Consider the following 19,770-nt stretch of genomic DNA (forward strand, 5'->3'; position numbering starts at 1 on the left):
CAAAAAAAGGTTGTAAAATAGGGCAAAAGTCACCTAACAACTGCCTTTGTTTAGCAATGGAAATGTTGGGCTCAGTTGTGGTTGTACCTGTATTACGAGAAGTGCTCCCTTACTCCTTTAGTAGAGTAAAATCAAATCAGCTTTTCTCTCTATGCCATCTGTCTAGTAAACTCGCAAGATCCGTTTTTCTAGTCATGCACATGTATACATCCAAACTAGACTGTTGTTGTTTCTCTGTGTCATATAAGGTATGTGGGTATATACATAATTTTGTATTTATTTATCTAATTTGTCATGTTCATATCGTGTATATTGGAGGTAGTGACCCTTTGAGAGCTGTATGCAACAAAATATTCTATTCTATTCTATTCTATTCTATTCTATTCTATTCTATTCTATTCTATTCTATTCTACTCTACTCTACTCTACTCTACTCTACTCTACTCTACTCTACTCTACTCTACTCTCCTATTCCTATTCTTATTCCTATTCTACTTTAGGTCTAGCATAATTTTAGATGACTTCAAATATCTATGTAATTTTCTTGGAAACATTTGGAAGTGGTTTGTCACTTTATCCTTTCAGGATATATTTTTTTAAATTTTCTAGTTCAGGCTAAAGTATTCATAATAAATGCCCATCTAAGAATGAACCAGGGCCAATCCTGCTTAGAATACCTCTGGATATAAATAAAAAATAGTCCCAGGGAACTGGTGAGATCTTGAGGTGGCTGTTAACAGCTGTTAACAGCTATTTTCTCTTACACCTTGTGATTTTTAATTAAAAAAAAAATACTGTTTTTTTGTTTATTTTTTTTTATTTCATTGTAACTATCCAGAGCCATTTTTTATGAATGTGCAGTCATATAAAGACAGGCAAATAAAAAAGAAGGAAACTGGCATTAAGATAGCTCCAATATATAAATACTGTATACAAACATTTCATGAACAATTCCTTCTTTCGAAATTAGTGTTGCCCATATTTCCTAGATCTTAAATGAGGAGCTGTCCAAATGCTGATTTACCTCAACTCTTGGTCAGGCTTAGTCAAGACACCAGCAGTATCCTAAAATCAAATTAACAGATTGGATCCTGCAGAATTGACCTAGCCAGTAAGATTTCATGGCTCTCGTATGAGATTTCACAAGATTTCAAGTAAGAACACCAACAAAATAGCTGAAACTGTACAAGTCTTGGTGTATCTTGTGAGATTTGGGGGGCCATCATTTCCTTTAATGTTATAATTCTTGGATGTTCTGCCCCCATTACACAACATGGCGCTATGCCACTTGAGGACACTGCCAGTGAGCAATGCTTGTAGTTTGAGGCAAAAGAGGGTTGTCCCCTATGTAGGAATTTCTTTTCTACTCTTTGTGTGTGTGTGTGTGCGCATGTGTGTGTGTGCACCTTCGAGTCAACGTAGACACCTGGTGACTGCCTGGGTAAGTCCCTGCAGTTTCCTTAGCCAGGTTTTCCGAAGTGGTTTGCCCTTGCCTCTTTCCTAGGGCTGTGAGAGAAGGACTGGCCCAAGGCCCCCAACTGGCTTTGTGCCTAAAGCAGAACTGGAACTCACGGTCCTCCCCGTTTCTAACTTGATGCCTTAACCATTACCCCAAACTGCTTCCTGGGGTGCTCAGAAGGGTAACAGAAGGATACCTGGCTTTCACTCTGCACTGGGGGAGCCTTGCTCAGGTAACTAGAATCAAACCTCCAGAAAAAAAAAAAATCTAGCCCTTGTTCAATTACCTAAAATGCCTCAGGAAAGAAATTAAAACACAAGTCAAACAAGACATCTCTTCAAGAGGGGCGGGGGAACAGTGGGAGCGCCAGAAATAGCGCTCTGCTGTTTCCCAGTTTGTTTCTGCCACGATGAGTCACCGGCCTCTCAGTTTTGCACTGATGCGACAATTCTTTATATAAAAATGCAACCACCTGTTCATCGGGACAGACAGGGATGAGTTCCAGGTGTTCCTGGACTCGTTTTTTTCTCCCCCCCCGCTTTTACCGTATTGGAGGTGAGAGACCACATGCAGGTCTGCCTTGTTTGCTGTGTCTGTTATCAGGCAAGCCTGAAAGAGGCTGTTTTGTTTTTGGCTTTGCTTCTGGCAGAAAAACCCCAGTGGTGCCAACTTCCACCCCACAGGGGAAAAAACAACATATAGCCGTCACACATTGCGTTCGTTTCAAAATTAAAGTCTTCATTCAAAATTAAGAGTCTCGTCCTTGGCTGGGCTCTTCCCGTGGGAGAAAGAGCTCCAAACGCAGGGGCATGCAGATGCCCACAAGGCTGCCATGTGTCTGTACAAAAAGAAAAAAGAAACGAAAAAGAGGGCAGGCTTTCCCGAAAGACTAAGACTTCACCCTTTGATCCAAAAGGCAAGCGGCTGAACCAAACTTCGCTTTCAGATCAGATGTCCAGAGAGGCTGCTTCTCTGGTTACCTCGGACATTTGCTCTATGCTGCTCTAACAAGGAACCCAGGAGCCTTCGGATGAGCTCCCAGGGGACTCCTCTATCCTATTCAGCAAGCTCTGTGGGGCAGCCCGAGTTTGAGGGGGGGAAAACTCCTGCTAAGAAGACCTCCCCTGCTTGCCTCGAGACTGAATTCCTGACCAAAAGGCTTCCCCCATCCGATTATCGGAAGGCAAGACACTTACAGGATTGCTCACCAAAGCGTTGCGTTCTGCCTCTGCAACAGGCCATACTTCTACGGGCTCAAAAGTGCCTCAGATGGCCGACATAAGACCTTTGGGGGAGCACCAGGAGAAAGGTTGCTTAACTTGTCCGGTATGGAATTACTAATTGTCCCGTATGTTTTTGAGAGCGATCTCTTCTTTCCTACCAACCTAGCCCGGAGAGCTAATCTCTATTCTTCTTCCCAACCCATCCCCCTAGGTGCCAACGTCTGTTTTTGGAAGATATGGGTTGCAATTCTCCAACCCCTGGCAAGCGCAAGCCAGAAAAAAACAGAATGGATGCCGCCTCTGGTACCTGGCCCTTTGCGCCTGCTGGCCTTGCAGGGGCCCATATACCCAGGAGGTTTAGGTAATTCCTAAGCGAGGGGAGGAAGCCCCTGGCAGGCTGTTTCAGTTCAAGAGCAGCCGAGCTGATTCCAGGAACTGAGAAAGCACCCAAAAAATCCAGGTTGCGCTGCTTGGTTGCCACACCAGCTGAGTCCACTGGGAAGTCTTGAACCAACAATGGTTTATCTGAGGAAAAAAAAAAAAGAAAGAAACAGAGATGAGATGAAGGACAGGGTGGTTCCTGCAGGTCAAGCACCTGCAAAAGCCGCTTCATAGTTAAGACAACTCAAAGCTGAGCGGAAGAGGAAATAAACCACACGGACATTTCTCAAGCCAAGCAGAGCTCGTTGCATCTACTGGCGGTTTACAAAGTAAACCTGGAGACAGAAAGTATTCACTGAACAGGACAGGTAGCCCTCGACTTACAACAGTTCATTTAGCAACGACGTCGCTGAAAAAAGTGACTCATGGCCATTTCCCCACACTTACGACCACCGCAGCATCCTCATGGTCACGTGACCAAGATTTGGATGCTTGGCAACTGGCTCGTATTGCAGTGTCCCCATATCGTGTGAAGACCTTTTGCAACCTTCTGGCAAGCGAAGTCAACGGGGGAGCTTCACAACTGGCTCATTAATTCTAGAAACTGCAATGGTTCACTTAACAACGGTGGCAAGGAAAGTCGTAAAATGGGGGCAAAACTCTCACTTAGCAGCAACAAATTTGGGCTGAACAACGGGGTTGTCAGTCGAGGACTATCTGTATGTCAAGAGACCAGAGAATTCCGGTCGATAGGAATGGAGACTTTCCTATTTCTTGTTATTGTTTCTATTAAGCAAGCCCAGAAAAGTTTATTCAGCCTATCATCTGAACTAGGAGGTCATGGCTTATTTTCCCAAGGAAATCAGGATTCATCAGGAGTAAAATCCTAGTTGTAAAATGAAGCAACAGTCAGTGCAGAGGCAGGCATCCTATGGTCTACATGATATTCTATGCCAGTGGTGGCTAACCAGAAGGCAATGTGTGCACGATCCCCCATGCCCGCCACCCCTTACCTGCACTGTGCCTCCCAGTTGATTTTCGGCCCTTTTTCGGCCTTCCAGAGGCTTGAGGGAAGCCCCTGCAGTCTTTGCAGGCCGAAAAATAGGTCCATTTCATCAACTTCCTGTATTTCCGGAAATACGGGAAGTGGCAAAACGGGCCTATTTTTCGGCCTGCAAAGGCTGCAGAGGCTTCCCTCAAGCCTCTGGGAGGCTGAAAATCAGCTGGGAGGCACACACATGCGCAGTGAGGTAAGTTTCCCTGGGGCTCTCATGCCCACACAAATGGCTCTGAGTGCCACCTGTGGCACACGTACCATAGGTTTGCCATCATGGTTCTATGCCTTTTGGCATGGCCTATCATCATACTGGCCATTCCTTTCCCCCACAATTGGCTGCAATGCCCGGTTATAACGTAACACTTTCCCTCCACCAGTGCAAGCGTTGAAGTATATCTACTTTCTTCTCCAGATTCTGTATTGAGCGTAATATGATTTCAGAGATTTTGTGGCAAACCTTGACAGTTTATCTCCTCCCCAACTGACCCTGCCTGCTTTGCAATTCCTGCTAACGCAGCAGCTACCATCTAGCTTCTGATCAAATTGGGCATCTGGTTCAAAGAGAGAAGACCGATCTCTCTTGCCCAAACCTGGCCACATGCTGGATTAAGATCTCAGGTAAGCCCAATTCAAGGGCTTCCAGGCTTGGGTGGCCGGACTTCCATGTGGTATTAGCTAAGGACCCAGGCGGTCAGAAATCTTCCAGACACCTCAATCCACATTCTGGTAGAATAGAAAAGGACACACTCCAATTATTTCATACCGGACAGGGAACAAGTTTTACGTACCTACCAATTCACTGCCTTTCCCCTCCCAGGTCAAGCTCATGCAGTTATCTGGTGGTGGCTTCTACCGACGGCTTCTTCAGTTATGGTGCTGGGAGGGCTCCCAGACTGGGAGCCCTGCTGCCCCCACTGTTGTGAGCAGAAGACCACCATCTCCTCCAAGTTGCGCAGCACAGTCTCAGTGCCCTTGGGAGGCACCGGGGGGATCCGAGCTGGCTCCAGCACTCTGCAAAGGAAGGAAGGCAGGAGTTGTTAGCAAACCCTGCACCTGGCATGCTACAACACTGCAATGGGTGTGTGGCAGAGGTGGTATTCAGCAGGTTCTGACCAGTTCTGAAGAACCGATAGAGGAAATTCGGAGAACCGGCAAATACCACCTCTGACTGGCTCTGCCCTCATCTATTCTCTGCCTCCCATTGAGTCCCGGCTGATTGGCTGGGTCTTCTTTTGCACAGGAGAACGGAGCTGGAAAGCAGGTTGGTGGGGTGGGGAGGGAATGGAGATTTTGCAATATCCTTCTCCCAGGAATGGGGATTTTACATTATCCTTCCCCTGCCGTGCCCACCAAGCCACGTCACGCCCACCAAGCCGCCCCCACAGACCCAGTAGTAAAAAATTTTGAATCCCACCACTGGTGTGTGGGAATGAGCGTGGGAGACAGGTGGGACAGCCACAGACTGGAACAACTGGCATTTTAAGAGATGTCTCAGCCCCCAGAAGGAAAAGGGGCATGGAAAGCATTTCAGAAGGGACCCTTCTCTAGTTTTCTAGGATAGGAGAAATACAGTAAACCTTGACTTGCAACAGTCTGTTTAGCGACTGTTCGAAGCTACAACGGCACTGAAAAAAAAGTGGCTTAGGACCATTTTTCACAATTATGACCTGGTCATGGGATCAAAATTCGGACGCTTGGAAACTGGTTCCTGCTTATGACGGCTGCTGTGTCCCAAGGTCATGGCATCCCCTGTTGCGACCTTCTGACAAGCAAAGTCAACGGGGAAGCCAGATTCACTTAACAACCATGTCACTAACTTATCAGCGGCAGGGATTCACTTAACAACGGTGGCAAGGAAGGGGACAAAATGGGGCAAAACTCATTTGACAAATGTCTCCGTTGACAACAGAAATTTAGGGCCCAACTGCTGTCGTAAGTCGAGGACCACCTGTACTTTCAGTCTCGGCAAGATTCTGTTAATCTAACCTTATAAGAAGACAGAGTTAGTGTTCCTAGTTGTGCTACCTTGCAAGGCTAACAAAAACTGATGATTTATGCAAACAGCTGCATTGCACGGAAAGCAGGCCAAGTCCTATAAGCAGCAATAAGATCTGACCAATGAGTCCAATCCCCATTTTAGTGCAAGAGTCTAAATTAAATCGGGGGGGGGGGGAGAGAGAGAATGATGGCCTTTTAGTCTCCACTTGAATATGTCCCCTGAACACCACCTCCCTTGAGGTTATTGGGCCCACCGCTTTACTATCAAGAAGTTTTTCCTGACATTGATGAATAGAATGTGCGCGCTTAAATCCCTCCTTACTCATCCCGCTGTCTGAGATGACAGAGGTCTCAATCTTACTCCTGGCTGGCCCCACCCACCCCGCCCCCTCCGCTCTCAGGAGTCTCCACGCGGCCTGTTTTAGATGCAGGTAAGTGCAGGGTGCGCGCATAAACTCAAGGAGGGTGAAAAATGGGCCTCCAGGAAGTTTGGGAAATGGGCCCACTTCTGGCTTCCCGAGAGCCTCCAGAGCCTGGGGAGGGCAAAAATGTCCCTCCCCCATCCTGATGCAGGAGGCCAACTAGGCCACACCCACCATGGCCACGCCCACCCAGCAATTGGGCAGAGAACCCTTTACTAAAATTTTTGAAGCCCACCCCTGGCCTCTCCTGCTGATCTAAGTAACTAAGTAAGCAACTAAGCAGATTCACAGGCGTCCCCTCCTCCCCACACTGTGCGAGGCCAAGGCGTTTAGGTCTTTAGTGGCCAATGCCAGGCTCTTAAATTGTGCTTAGTAAGCAACTGACCACCAGTGCAGGCTTTTTTCATCTAGGCATCGTGTGATTCCTGTATCTTGCACTGTTTAGCAGCCTGATCACTGCATTTTCTATTCATTGCAACTTCCGGCACTTCTCAAAAACAGCTCCATGTAAAGCAGGGGTGTCCAACCTTGGCAACTTTAAGACTTGTGGACTTCAACTCCCAGAGTTCCTCAGCCAGCTTTGCTGGCTGAGGAACTCTGGGAGTTGAAGTCCACAAGTCTTAAAGTTGCCAAGGTTGGACACCCCTGATGTAAAGCATAAGGTGGTAGTCAAGATGGGATTTTAACAAAGATGTGGATAATTGTTGCTGTAAGTCAGACAGGTTTGGGAAACATCGCCATGGCATACTAGCCCTAGAGCTGAAATAAGCTGTTAACACAGACATTATCTGGAGGGTAATGACTGCAGGGGATCAAGGACTACAGTTGGACTATAAATCCACTTTTTCAACTGAAACTGCCCTTTGGTTCCTAAAATCAAGCAGCCCTGCTATTGGGTCTGGGCTCACCTTATTCTCTCGTTCAGACCATTCCTGAGCTTAAGCGGTATTCCAGGGTGCTGACTGTCTACGGAGATTCTCAGTCCTCCAGGTCGTGGTTGTCCCAAAGGTGCTTTTTCAAGAGGCAACTGGACTTTACCTGGTTTTTCTTTGAAGACATTTTGCTTCTCATCCAGAGCTGAAGAAGCTTCTTGGATGAGAAGCGAAAGGACTTCAAAGAAAAACCAGGAAGCCCAGTTGCCTCTTGAAAAAGCATTTTGGGACTGCTTTCTTGAGGTTAGTGTTTTTCAACTTTGGCAACTTTTAAGACGCGTGGAGTTTTACTCCCAGAATTCCCCCAGCTAGCATACTGAGTAGAGAATTCTGGGGATTCAGTACATCTTAAAATTACCAAAATTAGGGGGAAACCGAGCTAGTTTATAGGGAGCGCTAAAGCTTGGGTCTGAAGGAGTTTAATATTGCTTTTTCTTTTCTTTGCTATCTGTTACATTTTTGCCCTCTTCGCTGCATAATTGGTATATTGATTCTTTTCTTTTATTCTTTTGAAGATCTCTAAAGAAGTTCTTTTGATTATTTTTGGTAGCTCCTTTGGAGTTCCAGCTTTCCTGAGTGCTTTCTATTTCCAGACTACTTCTCCAAGGCTTCTTTGTCATCCCATTCCGTCCTAGAACAGTCCTTGCTTACAGTATTTTCAGATCTTTGCTAAATGTTTTGTGCAGTCATGCTGATTTCTTTTGCTGTGCTCCATGTCTTTTCTTTTCAAATTGGAATCATCTGCAATGATGCCTTTTGACTCTCTTATTTTTAGGAACACTAATCCACGTACTTTGAGCTCTCTTTCCCATTTGCTTCTCCTGTCGCAAGAATAATTGCTCTGAACTCATTAAAATCCTCTTATTTTAAGCTCATGATATCCAGTCAATTACACTTAGCTTTCATTTCCATTAAAAAAAATAAAAGTCTAGCATGACATGGACACTTTCCCCCAAGATTTCTGCTATATCTAAGTCTTCTGTGGTGTTAGTATCAAGTCAAAACGGTCCCCTAACTTTTTGAAGGAAGAAGTTGTTAGTACAAGGAAAGCCACAAATTTCCTGGCAAGACCATGCTTTAATTTGTTTCCCAGAAGATGCTAAGATAATTGAAATTTAGATTAGCCTTCGCTCAACACTGGAAACAACATCAAATTCCATCAGAAGAAATGATTATCGAAAAAATCTCAAAATGCGCAGAAATGGATAAATTGACTTTGGCGCTAAAAAACAAAGACACTTCACTATATTACGATAGCTGGAATTGTTGGTATAATTGGATTGACCAAAGATAAATTATATATCATAAGGCATTGTTAGGTATAACATTGATACCAAATATGGTTTGGGTGAATAAATATATAAAACTTAGATATCATGGTTTATGTGCTTATCACTTTAAGCACAATGCAGCAGGCAATTAGCCGATTAAGGGTGCGGTTAGAAGTTACAATATAAGGAAGCATTAGAAGCTGGAAAGCTTACTGACTGTTACTGTCTGTTACTGTAACTGTGTGCTGCTGCGACTAACTGTGATTACTGACTGTGAGTGCCTGTGACTGAACTGTTATTGTTTGCTACTGTTTGCTGATTTACTGCGTAATTCTACTGAATATCCAGCGTTTGTTTCTCTGGAGAGTGAAACCGGAGGAGGAGAAGATATCTTTATCGGCTGATAAAGATATTGCAAGGACTATTAACTTGGACTATACTAGTGAGTCTTACTGGATGGAAATACTGTGAATGACTTAATGGACTGAATGACAATGCTTAAACTCTAACTGGATTAAAAACTATTTAAACTACAAACAGTGTTTGTGTTCAGTGTGTGTATACTCTGGGGCCCTTCCGCTCTCCTTTGGTTGCCTGGCTTGACTACTGCTGCAATACTCTTCTAGGGGTTAACCCCAAAAAACCCTAACATTGGTTATGGGCCCAGCAGCATAGTCTAACTAACCAGGATATAGCAGAGAGAGTTGGTGTGAGTTGCACATTACTGAAAAAACAAACTGTTTTAATTAGTTTAAAATAGTCAAAATATCTGAAGAGTAATGGCACAAGTAAATTTGTCACAACTGTCCATGATATCCAGGCTGGATGGAACAAACTATGTTTCATGGTCAATGAAATGTAGTTTACTTCTACGCAGAGAAGGTTTGTGGGACATTATAGCAAACCCACCAGATGTGAGTAGCTGGGATCCTGCTAATGATGATGATAACGAAAAGTTACAAGACTTTAAACTGAAGAATGAGCAGGCTTTATGCATCATAGGACTGACTCTCTGTGATCAGCAGCTTGTCCATATTCGTGGAGAAGAAAATGCTGCAAACTGCTGGGAGAACCTCAGGAAGATTTATGTTCGGGACAGTGTAGGAGCACATATAAATCTTACACGGAAGCTTTTTCGAACGCATCTTCAGAGGAATGGAGATATGTTAGTTCATTTAAACTGTATGAAGAGCATTTTTCAAGATTTGCAAGAAAAAGAGCTTATATTTAATGAACTGCAACAAGTCTACATAATATTATCTTCATTAGATCAAAGCTATGATGACTATGTGACTTCGTTAGAGGTATTGCCAAAAGAAAGCCTCTCATTAACCGAGATTACAGGCAGGCTACTAGAAGAAGCCAGAAGAAGGCGTGAGCGTGACGAGCTGAGAGAAGATAAGAAAGAAGAGAAATTATCTTCAAAGCTTGAAAGAAACCAGCAAAGCAAAGTAAAGCACCCGGAAGAAGAGAATTTATCTTGACGGCATACACAATTAAAAAGTGTTTTAATTGTGGAGGCAGAGGACATTTGGCAAGATTTTGCAAAAAGAGAAAAAGCCAGAATGTAAAAAAGCCAAAGAAAGCATTTGAACTAGCCACGTTTAGCAACTCTGATGTGAAGAATAATTTATGGGTGGTTGACAGTGGCGCATCCCACTGCATCACAAGAGATAAGACAAAATTTATAAAAATGTCTACAAGCTCTCAACATATATCTCTTGCTAACGGCTGGAACCTGAAAGCGAAAGGTCAAGGTTTTGCACGTTGTCCGTACATAAACCAGGATATAAAAATGTTGTATGTACCGCAACTAAAGTTTAATTTGCTTTCAGTAAGGGTATTAGATAAATTAGGTTATGTAATTACTTTTAAGGATAATAATTGCATAATTGAAAAAGATAACAAAAGGGTAACTGCAGCTTTAAATGGAACATTATATGTCTTAGATAATAGTAAGAAAGGGGAGGCTCAAACTGTATTTAATAATATAAAGCCTCATGAAGAATGTATCCATTTATTGCATAGGCGTTTGGGGCATGTAAATTTTAAAATGCTAAAACGTACAGTTGAGTTATCTGAAGGAATAAGGTTAAAACCTTGTGATAAATATTTGCGTTGTAATGTTTGCTGTGAAGATAAGAGCAAAGTATTGCCTGCAAATAGGCTAAATGGTTTCAAAACAAAAGAACCTTTAGAAGTAGTATTTGCAGACATAATAGGTCCAAAGAAACCCAGTATGGGGGTGCTAGATATATACTGAGCATTATGGACCATTATTCTAGATATGGGTTTTGCTATTTAATGAAAAGCAAAACTGAAACATATCAACATTTTTTCAATTGGCTTAGGTTTGCTGAAAGAAAGTCTAAACGTCAACTGATAACCCTGGTGACAGATAATGGCACGGAATTTATTAATAACAAATTCCAGAACAGACTTAAGATAGCTGGAATAGAGCATAAGAAGTCTGCTCCATACAGGCCAGAACATAACGCTTTTTATTGAAAGAAGAGGCCAAACACTACAGGCAATGGTTAGAACAATGTTAAATGATTCTGGGTTACCTGATTCTTTGTGGGGGAGGCTACAATGTGTGCTAATAACATATTGAACAACGTTGTTAATACAACAACAGGTGAAATACCATTCACCAGGTGGCATGGCAGGAAACCTGACCTAAGTTACCTGCACACATTTGGTGCACCAGCATGGGTGCATATTCCTGCACAACTCAGAAAAAAGGGCAACATAGAGCTAAAAGATTTTTCTTCGTTGGTTATCAAGCAAACCATAGGGCATATAGATTTTGGGAGAAAGGCACATCTAAAGTGTTATGTAGTGCTAGTGCCCAATTTCTAGAACATGAAGGATGGGAGAAATTAGAACAGGATGCCAATAAAGATGTAATTATTGAATCCTATAGAAATCCCATTAGTTATCCCTATAACTTTAAAAATAAAGTAAAGAGACAAATACAGGATGAAATAGTGCCCATAAAGGAAGAAACAGATTCAATAGCTGAACAGGATGAGGAAGATGAACAGGTAGTAGTTCAACAAAGTCCTCCTGTAAGCCCTGTAATTCCCAGAAGAACTACACGTATATCTAGACCGCCTGATAGGTACCAGGCTAACACAGTGTGCCAGATTAATCAAGTTCCTAATTCTGTAGAAGAAATTAAAAAAGTATCCTACTAAGGAAAAAGAAAGATGGTATGCAGCAATGAATAAGGAACTGAATTCATTAAGAGATATGAAGGTGTTTGAAAATGCCAAATTACCTGTAGGAAAGAAATCCATTGGCTGCAAATGGATATTTAAGGTAAAAATAGATAAAGATGGTAATTTAATCCATAAGGCAAGGTTAGTAGCCCAAGGTTTTAGGCAGAATGCTAATGACTATGATGAGGTGTTTGCACCTAGTCTTAAGGCAGCAACCTTGAGGGCAGCTTTAGTGTGGGCAGCTAGTAAAAACTATATAGTTAACCATTTAGATGTGGAAACTGCTTACTTGCACGCCCCATTAAAACATATTATTTATATGAAAAAACCTGTTGGTATTAAAAGTGAAAATAAGGATAATAATGATTGTTGGTTGTTAAAGAAAAGCCTCTATGGTCTTAAACAATCAGGCTATGAATGGAACCAGTATATTGTAAAGGAACTAGACAATATAGGATTTAAAGCTGGTTTAGCCGATCCATGTCTGTTTAAGAGGGAGACAAATGGGAAAGTATCATTATTATTACTATTCACAGATGATATTGCTTTGATAACTGAAACTAATGATGAAGCAAATAAAATAATAGCATCATTAGGAAAGAGAATAAAGATCAAGCAATTAGGGGAGATAAAGAAGTATCTCGGTTTGAATATAAAGAAAACACGGAAAGGTTTTAAGATATCTCAGGAAGATAAGATAAGCAAATTGCTAAAAGATTACAAGATGGAGCTTTGTAAGCCAGCTAAGACTCCAATGAGTCAGGAGTTTAGCAACACTGATGTACAAAGCCCGGAGTTTGATAAGGTGATTTATCAATCTTTAATTGGTAGTTTGAGTTATATTAGTAATTGGTCTAGACCAGATATATCGTACTGTGTGAATCAGTTGGCTAGATTCAATTCTGCACCATGTGAAAGACACTGAATGCAGCTAAGAGGATATTAAGATATCTTAAAAAGACAATGAATTATTCATTGTATTTAGAACCAAAGGGTGATTTAATTCTGAGTGCTTATGCAGATGCTAGCTTTGCATCAGAAAGAGACACTAGAAAGTCGACTTCAGGAACAGCCATAATGCTGGGTAATACATTAATAGGCTGGAAGTCAATAAGACAACAGCATATAAGTTTGTCTACTATGGAGGCAGAATTCTCCTGTTTATCATTGTTATGTACAGAATTAATAATGTATAAACAAATGTTAATTGATATAGGTATAACTGTAGATTATCCTATAATTATACATGAAGATAATCAGGAAGCAATTCAAATGGCCACAAATATTGGAGTAAAAACAAGGAGCAAGCATACAGATCTAAGATACCTAAACGTGAGACAATCTGTAAGAAGTAAGATGATTCAGCTAGAGTACTGTATGTCGGAGGACAATTTAGCTGATAATTTTACTAAAGCCCAAGGTGCCAGTAAGCACCAGGAGAGTTGTGAAAAATATGGGATTAGATTGTAAAGGTATTATATATTTATTTCACCCAAAAGGAGAGTATGTTAGGTATAACATTGATACCAAATATGGTTTGGGTGAATAAATATATAAAACTTAGATATCATGGTTTATGTGCTTATCACTTTAAGCACAATGCAGCAGGCAATTAGCCGATTAAGGGTGCGGTTAGAAGTTACAATATAAGGAAGCATTAGAAGCTGGAAAGCTTACTGACTGTTACTGTCTGTTACTGTCTGTCTGGCTGTAACTGTGTGCTGCTGCGACTAACTGTGATTACTGACTGTGAGTGCCTGTGACTGAACTGTTATTGTTTGCTACTGTTTGCTGATTTACTGCGTAATTCTACTGAATATCCAGCGTTTGTTTCTCTGGAGAGTGAAACCGAGGAGGAGAAGATATCTTTATCGGCTGATAAAGATATTGCAAGGACTATTAACTTGGACTATACTAGTGAGTCTTACTGGATGGAAATACTGTGAATGACTTAATGGACTGAATGACAATGCTTAAACTCTAACTGGATTAAAAACTATTTAAACTACAAACAGTGTTTGTGTTCAGTGTGTGTATACTCTGGGGCCCTTCCGCTCTCCTTTGGTTGCCTGGCTTGACTACTGCTGCAATACTCTTCTAGGGGTTAACCCCAAAAAACCCTAACAGGCATAAAAGAAAAGTATCAACCCATAATAATGAGGTAGCGATATAAGTTAAAAACAGGTGTGGTTATATGACACAAGTTAAGGTTATGAAAACAAAAGAAGATCTTGCAAACTGTTAAAATAAGAATACTTTTTATCTTGTAACCTCTTTCTTTCTTTCTTTCTTCCCCCTTTCTTTTTCTTTCTTTTCTCAAAATTCTTTCCCTCTCTTCCTCTTCTCTCTTCTTTCTTTTTCTTTCTTTTGCTTATTTGTGTATGTATTGTGACTGGTTTTAATTGTAAAAATTAATAAACCATATTTATTAAAAAAAAAAAGATAATTGAAATTTAAAGTCATTACATTTATTTTATTGATATAAATCTCTGCTATACGTTGCAGAATTCATACTTCTGAATAAAAGAATAAATAAATAAATACACACAGATCTGCCCTCCTTTTGCAAAACCCAACCAAATGAAAAGAATTAGAAATATAATGTCTCCTATCGATTAAATCAGAGACAGGGATGGTGAACATTTCATATTAGAGGTAATCTTTGCTTAACTATGTTAATTGTGACCAGAATTTCAATCCCTAAGCAATGCATTCAGAAAGTGTGATGTCACATGACCACATCGCTCAGCAACAGCAATCCCAGTAGCCCCTGTTGCCGTTGCAGAGTGAGCATTGCGGGTTGTTAAGCAAGGGTCTCCTTGCAATTTCCTGTTGGGTTCCAACAACTGAAGTCAATGGGGAAGCTGGTGGGACGTTGCAAGTGGTTCACAAGCAAGCTGATTGACAAGCATGTGTCATGCACAAGTGACTTCTGATCTGGGAGTGGCTGCTGCTGAGTGGGTGGGGAGGTGCGTGAGTGGTTGCAGCGACACCCATGGGAGATTTTACATCTGATGGTGGGTGCTGCAGGTGCTGAGGGAGTTTTTAAAAGCATCTACCCGCTTTATTAATCAACTTCTTTCAGAGTTCTTTTGCAAGCAAAAACCCTCTTCATTTAAGGGAAGGAAGTAATCAGGATGAGGGAGAACTTGACAAAGAAAAAGTCTAGCAGGTCTAATGCTTAGAGGAAAATCCTCTGTTGTCTCTATGAGATATATCTGCTGCCAATTACCTCTGCTAAAGAAAAACTGTCATTAAGTTACCCCGCATTCAATATTTTACTTTCTTTATTTTTATCAACCGGGACAATGGAAAGCAGTGAAAAAGAGGGAATATGCTTAACTCCATGGGATTATTTCCAAAATACCATGGCAAATTTTTTTTAAAAAAAATAAATCCGCCCCCTGGCCCCAAACATTCTCTGGGAAAGTTAACCAATCCTAAAATAAGCCTTGGAGATATTCTGGCTACTTACCTGTCTGAGGAAACTATGCCTGTGTGGCTCATAGAACGTCTAACCTGAGGGATGGAGGGGGAAAAAAAAAAGAGCATACAATAGCACTTAAGACTTATATACCGCTTCACAGTGCTTTACAGCCATCTCTCAGCAGTTTACACAGTCAGCATATTGCCCCCAACGACAATGGTAAGGACATAAACACAAAGTAACATCTTGCTACTCTGATTGGCATGTGCATGGATAGGTACAACTTCACCCACCCAAATGCTTTGAGGGGATAGTCACTGTAGGTGTACACATTCTTTTTTTTTTAATTATTAACCCAGTTTGACTTTTTTTTCTGTAGCTGCATAGATTCTGGAAAAATGGTCTCTCTTTAGTTTATCAGATGTTTTAAGGGTTTAATCTCACAGATGACATCTTTTAAACCAGGGGTGTCCAACCTTGGCAACTTTAAGACTTGTGGACTTCAACTCCCAGAATTCCTCAGCCAGCTTTGCTGGCTGAGGAATTCTGGGAGTTGAAGTCCACAAGTCTTAAAGTTGCCAAGGTTGGACACCCCTGTTTTAAACCATCTGCCAACTACTTAGCTGATGTACTTTCCCAATTTGTTGACCACTAGGGAGACTTATCCTCAGTCACTGGTGCAAGCCAAATCAGTAACAGAAGCAAACTAAGACCCGGAGGTTCCATGCAAAAAAAACAAATAGAGTAGATAGTTGTCTATTTCTCATCATAAAGTAAGTCTAAATTACTTTATACTTCATATCACCCTTCACCAACTGCCTATAGATAACTGCAGTTTGTAGCACAATAGGGTTCATCTTGAACAGACGGAATGGGCCAACTCGCCGCAACCAACTCACCACGGCCAACTCGCCGTGGGACAACTTAACAATTCAATTTAATTATTTCAAATAAATAAAACATTATTTTAATTTTTGCCGTTCACATTTCATTTCGTCCCTCCTTTTGCACCATTTCTTTAATGATTCTATTCCGCCATTTCTTTGATGGAGAAATGGTGGCAAGTTGGCTGTGGTAAGTTGGCTGCTGTGGATTGTCATAGAGTAGGCCCTGGATAGAAGATATAGCTCCTAGGTCAGGGGTATGAAACTCGATTTCACTGAGGGCTGCATAGGGTTATGTTTGACCTCGAAGGGCCAGGAGTGGGGCATGGGGCATGGCCGGGTGGGCCTGTGGCCATGGTGGACGTGACCTGTGATGGCCAAGTGTGATGGCTAAGGGGGGGGAGACTTCCTTGAGACCATCCCTCACTCTATTATAGTCTTCCTTCCTTCCTTCCTTCCTTCCTTCCTTCCTTCCTTCCTTCTCTTTTTTTCCCTTCCCTCTTCATTCTCATTTCTTCTTCCTTCCCCACTTTCCTTATTTTTTCTTCCTTGCTCTCTTCCCATTTTTCCTTTTTCTTTGTCTTTCCTCTTTCCCTTTCTCGTTCCTTGTCCCTTCTTGCATGCTCAAATGCAAAAGGGGGGAATTTTCTCTTTTGGTTTTGTTTTTAGTTTGTTTTGATAGCCCCTTGCCAGCAAAAACTGAGCTCAGAGGCCCTGTGTGCAGGCCCCCGGCAGTCCGTTTGCAGCCTGGATAGCATCCTGTAGCTCTCTGCCAGCGAAAATGGAGCCCCCCCGCCCAAGCTCCGTTTTCACTGGCAGAGGATGCAAGAGGCCATCGTGGCCAAAAACAGAGGCTGGGAGGGCCGTGCACGGCCACCCCAACCTCCATTTTCACTAGCAGAGGCACCACAGGCTGGTCCCTTGCTGTTTCCAGGCATGCCCCAATGGGCCAGATCTTAGCATCCTGCGGACCTTGAGTTTGACACCCCCTCCTATGTATTAAAAAAGCAACTAACTCAATAGGATCAAGGTGTGAAAATGGCAGTTCTTAGAAGCCAAAATGAAAGCCATGCTGTAGAATGGCAACTTCGTTCCAACTGGTACAAAACATCCAACTTTTCTAAGGAATGTAAAGACTTCCTGTAAGTACCTGTGAGACTTCCTGTGAGCAAATGCTTAGCTAACTTTTGCTAGCTAGCAAGACAAGCTTTGTGTGGGAAAACGCCACCGGATACTGGATCCATGTCAGCATAATCTCTCCGAAACAAAGGAGATTGTTGAGATCATCCCACTTGACCCTGGACAGCGTCTCCTCATGAGTAGACCACAGAGACCCTTGTTTTTATGGTCAGCTTAGCTGATAGTCAGGATTTTTATGGTCCGAGTAGCTGATAGTCAGGATTTACGTCAAGCTAAAACCCACAAAGCAGCCTTTATAGACATTCAGCTTGACCAAGCCTTATATCTTAATCACTTTTGGGATTTTTTTTTTTTATTCTTTGCATATTAGAGAGATTAAGACCCTTTAGAAAAGGTTTTACTGAATTCATCAGATGAGGGTGGGGTTTTTTTGGCTTCTTAAAAGACGGTGCAAATTTGATTTTAATTTTTTTAAAAAAATTATCATTTTTTGGGACTACGCAGCAAAAGAGTGCTTAGTATACGAATTTTGGAAAGCTAATGATGGATTAAGCGTCCAGAAGGATTTGGAATTATAGCTTTGAATTATTTAGAAGATACTTTCTCATGGGAGAAGGGAGATTGATTTCATTTTTTTTATGATAAAAGACTCTAGAGGCAGAGTGTAAAGAAAAAGGAGCAGAAAACTCTAGTGCAAACTTTGGAATACCTCTCAGCCAAGCTTTTGCACAGAATGGATCAAACCCTTGATAAAACGGAAAGAGCATGTTCTATTGAAATTGTAAAACAAGAGCGAGCTGTAACAGATATTGATGAAATTAATTTGAAGGTTGGTTTAAATGTAATATAAATGGATCTAATGGATGACTTATTCCCTAAAGGAAATAAACAGGCATTAAATCAGGAAACTATTTGGACAATTTCTTTCTTCTGGATATGCAAAAGAGCTTTGCTAAGAAAGTTTTTAGAAGTGATAAATGAAAGGATCATTTTTACTTATGAATACAAGTGGAATCTGTTAAAATTCTGAAGAATTTTTCCTTTCAAACAGAGATGAACAGCAAATTAACTCTGGGACTTTTAAAAAGGGGGTTAAAGAGTATTATTAAAAAAAATCAGAAAACGATGTATCCTGTTTTGTGTTTTCTTTAAAGAAAAAAGTCAATTCTCTCTCAATTTTCTGTTTAAAGTCTTTTTCCTTTAATATCGTATTATTTAAAGTCCATCTAGATCTCCTTTATATAACTTGTGAGTAATGGTAAAAAAAAAAAAAAAGGATAGCACAAAAGATTGTAACCAATTGGCACACTGTATGTGTATAAGTGAAAGAGGGTTTTATGTTTTTATGTTTTGTTTGTATGTTTGTTGTAAAAAATAAAAACTTTGTTTAAAAAAAATCAGAAAAGATTTATAAGATTGGCTTTTTCAGTCAGGATGAAAGGAAGAAATTTGTTGCATCTGGCCACCTTACTGGACATCTGCTGACAAAAATTGGTTGACAGAGTATTTGGACTGTTTTCTTTAACTAAGAGATGAACTATGGGGAAAAGAGAGACTATGTTTTACTCAAAGATGGCGATAAGTTATTAAAATTGTTTTAATTTAACTGCTAGGATAAAGGGGGAAGTTATTTCTTTATTTTTCATTCCTTTTTCTTTTCCTTTTTCGCACATACATACATTTTCTTTTTCTTGTATATTTATGTTTATAATTTTTATACTTATTGCATTGTACAGCATTGACTTTTATTCTTTTCCTGTATAATTCTTAATAAAATTATTTGAAAAGAAATAATGTATGCTACAGCAGAGCTGTATATATTGTTATAGTTTTCATTAATGTAGCATAGACATAATGAATGCAATTAAGGGTTCAAAGTACTAGCAGTTTCTTCTATATCTAAAATGGGCTGGTGCAGCCTTATCTGAAGAGAGCTTTCCACAACAAGAAGCCTTTTACACTACAACTCCCAATAGTCTTTGCGAAAATAGCCAGTACTTCAGGATAACTGAAGGGAATATATTTGTCAAGTGATTTTTTCCACATTGTGAGATCAAATGATTACTCCTCCTCAAGTCTTTTTTAAAAATACCCATGTATAAATCAAAGAAATACAAATATATAGAACTTCTAAATTAGAATGGCTTTTTAACTTATAGAAACATGTAATATACTTATCAACAGATACACATTTCACATGTAAAAACAAAAAGACAAATGCCATGAGCATTATGAGCTTTTTCAGCACATACACTAATTCTAATGAAATATCAAATGATCAGTGTCAGGAATTTCTTTCGCTCTTGAGATTTCATTCATTTAACTTTCAGTAAAAATGCCTCCAGAATGGTT

At 40.9% G+C, this 19,770-nt stretch overlaps 1 protein-coding gene across 3 annotated transcripts in view; it reads right to left on the bottom strand.

The window, feature by feature from the left end:
• Positions 1–797: 797 nt before the first annotated feature.
• Positions 798–19,770, bottom strand: part of LOC113418428 (pleckstrin homology domain-containing family A member 3-like) — a 28,946-nt gene continuing 9,973 nt past the window's right edge. For 2 of the 3 annotated variants that reach the window (XM_087956399.1, XM_087956400.1), the window contains exons 6-8: positions 15,443–15,486; positions 4,909–5,131; positions 798–3,207 (exon numbers count right to left, since the gene is read on the bottom strand). In XM_087956399.1, coding sequence (XP_087812525.1) covers positions 4,945–5,131; positions 15,443–15,486 — 231 coding nt within the window. In that variant the 3' untranslated portion in view covers positions 798–3,207; positions 4,909–4,944. The remainder of the gene's footprint in view (positions 3,208–4,908; positions 5,132–15,442; positions 15,487–19,770) is intronic. The other variant, XM_087956398.1, reaches the window with a different exon arrangement.

Source organism: Notechis scutatus, chromosome 2, assembly GCF_049901735.1.
Source record: "Notechis scutatus isolate UNSWTSFEM ecotype Mainland chromosome 2, rNotScu1.2, whole genome shotgun sequence".
In the NCBI taxonomy this organism is placed as follows: Eukaryota; Metazoa; Chordata; class Lepidosauria; order Squamata; family Elapidae; genus Notechis; species Notechis scutatus.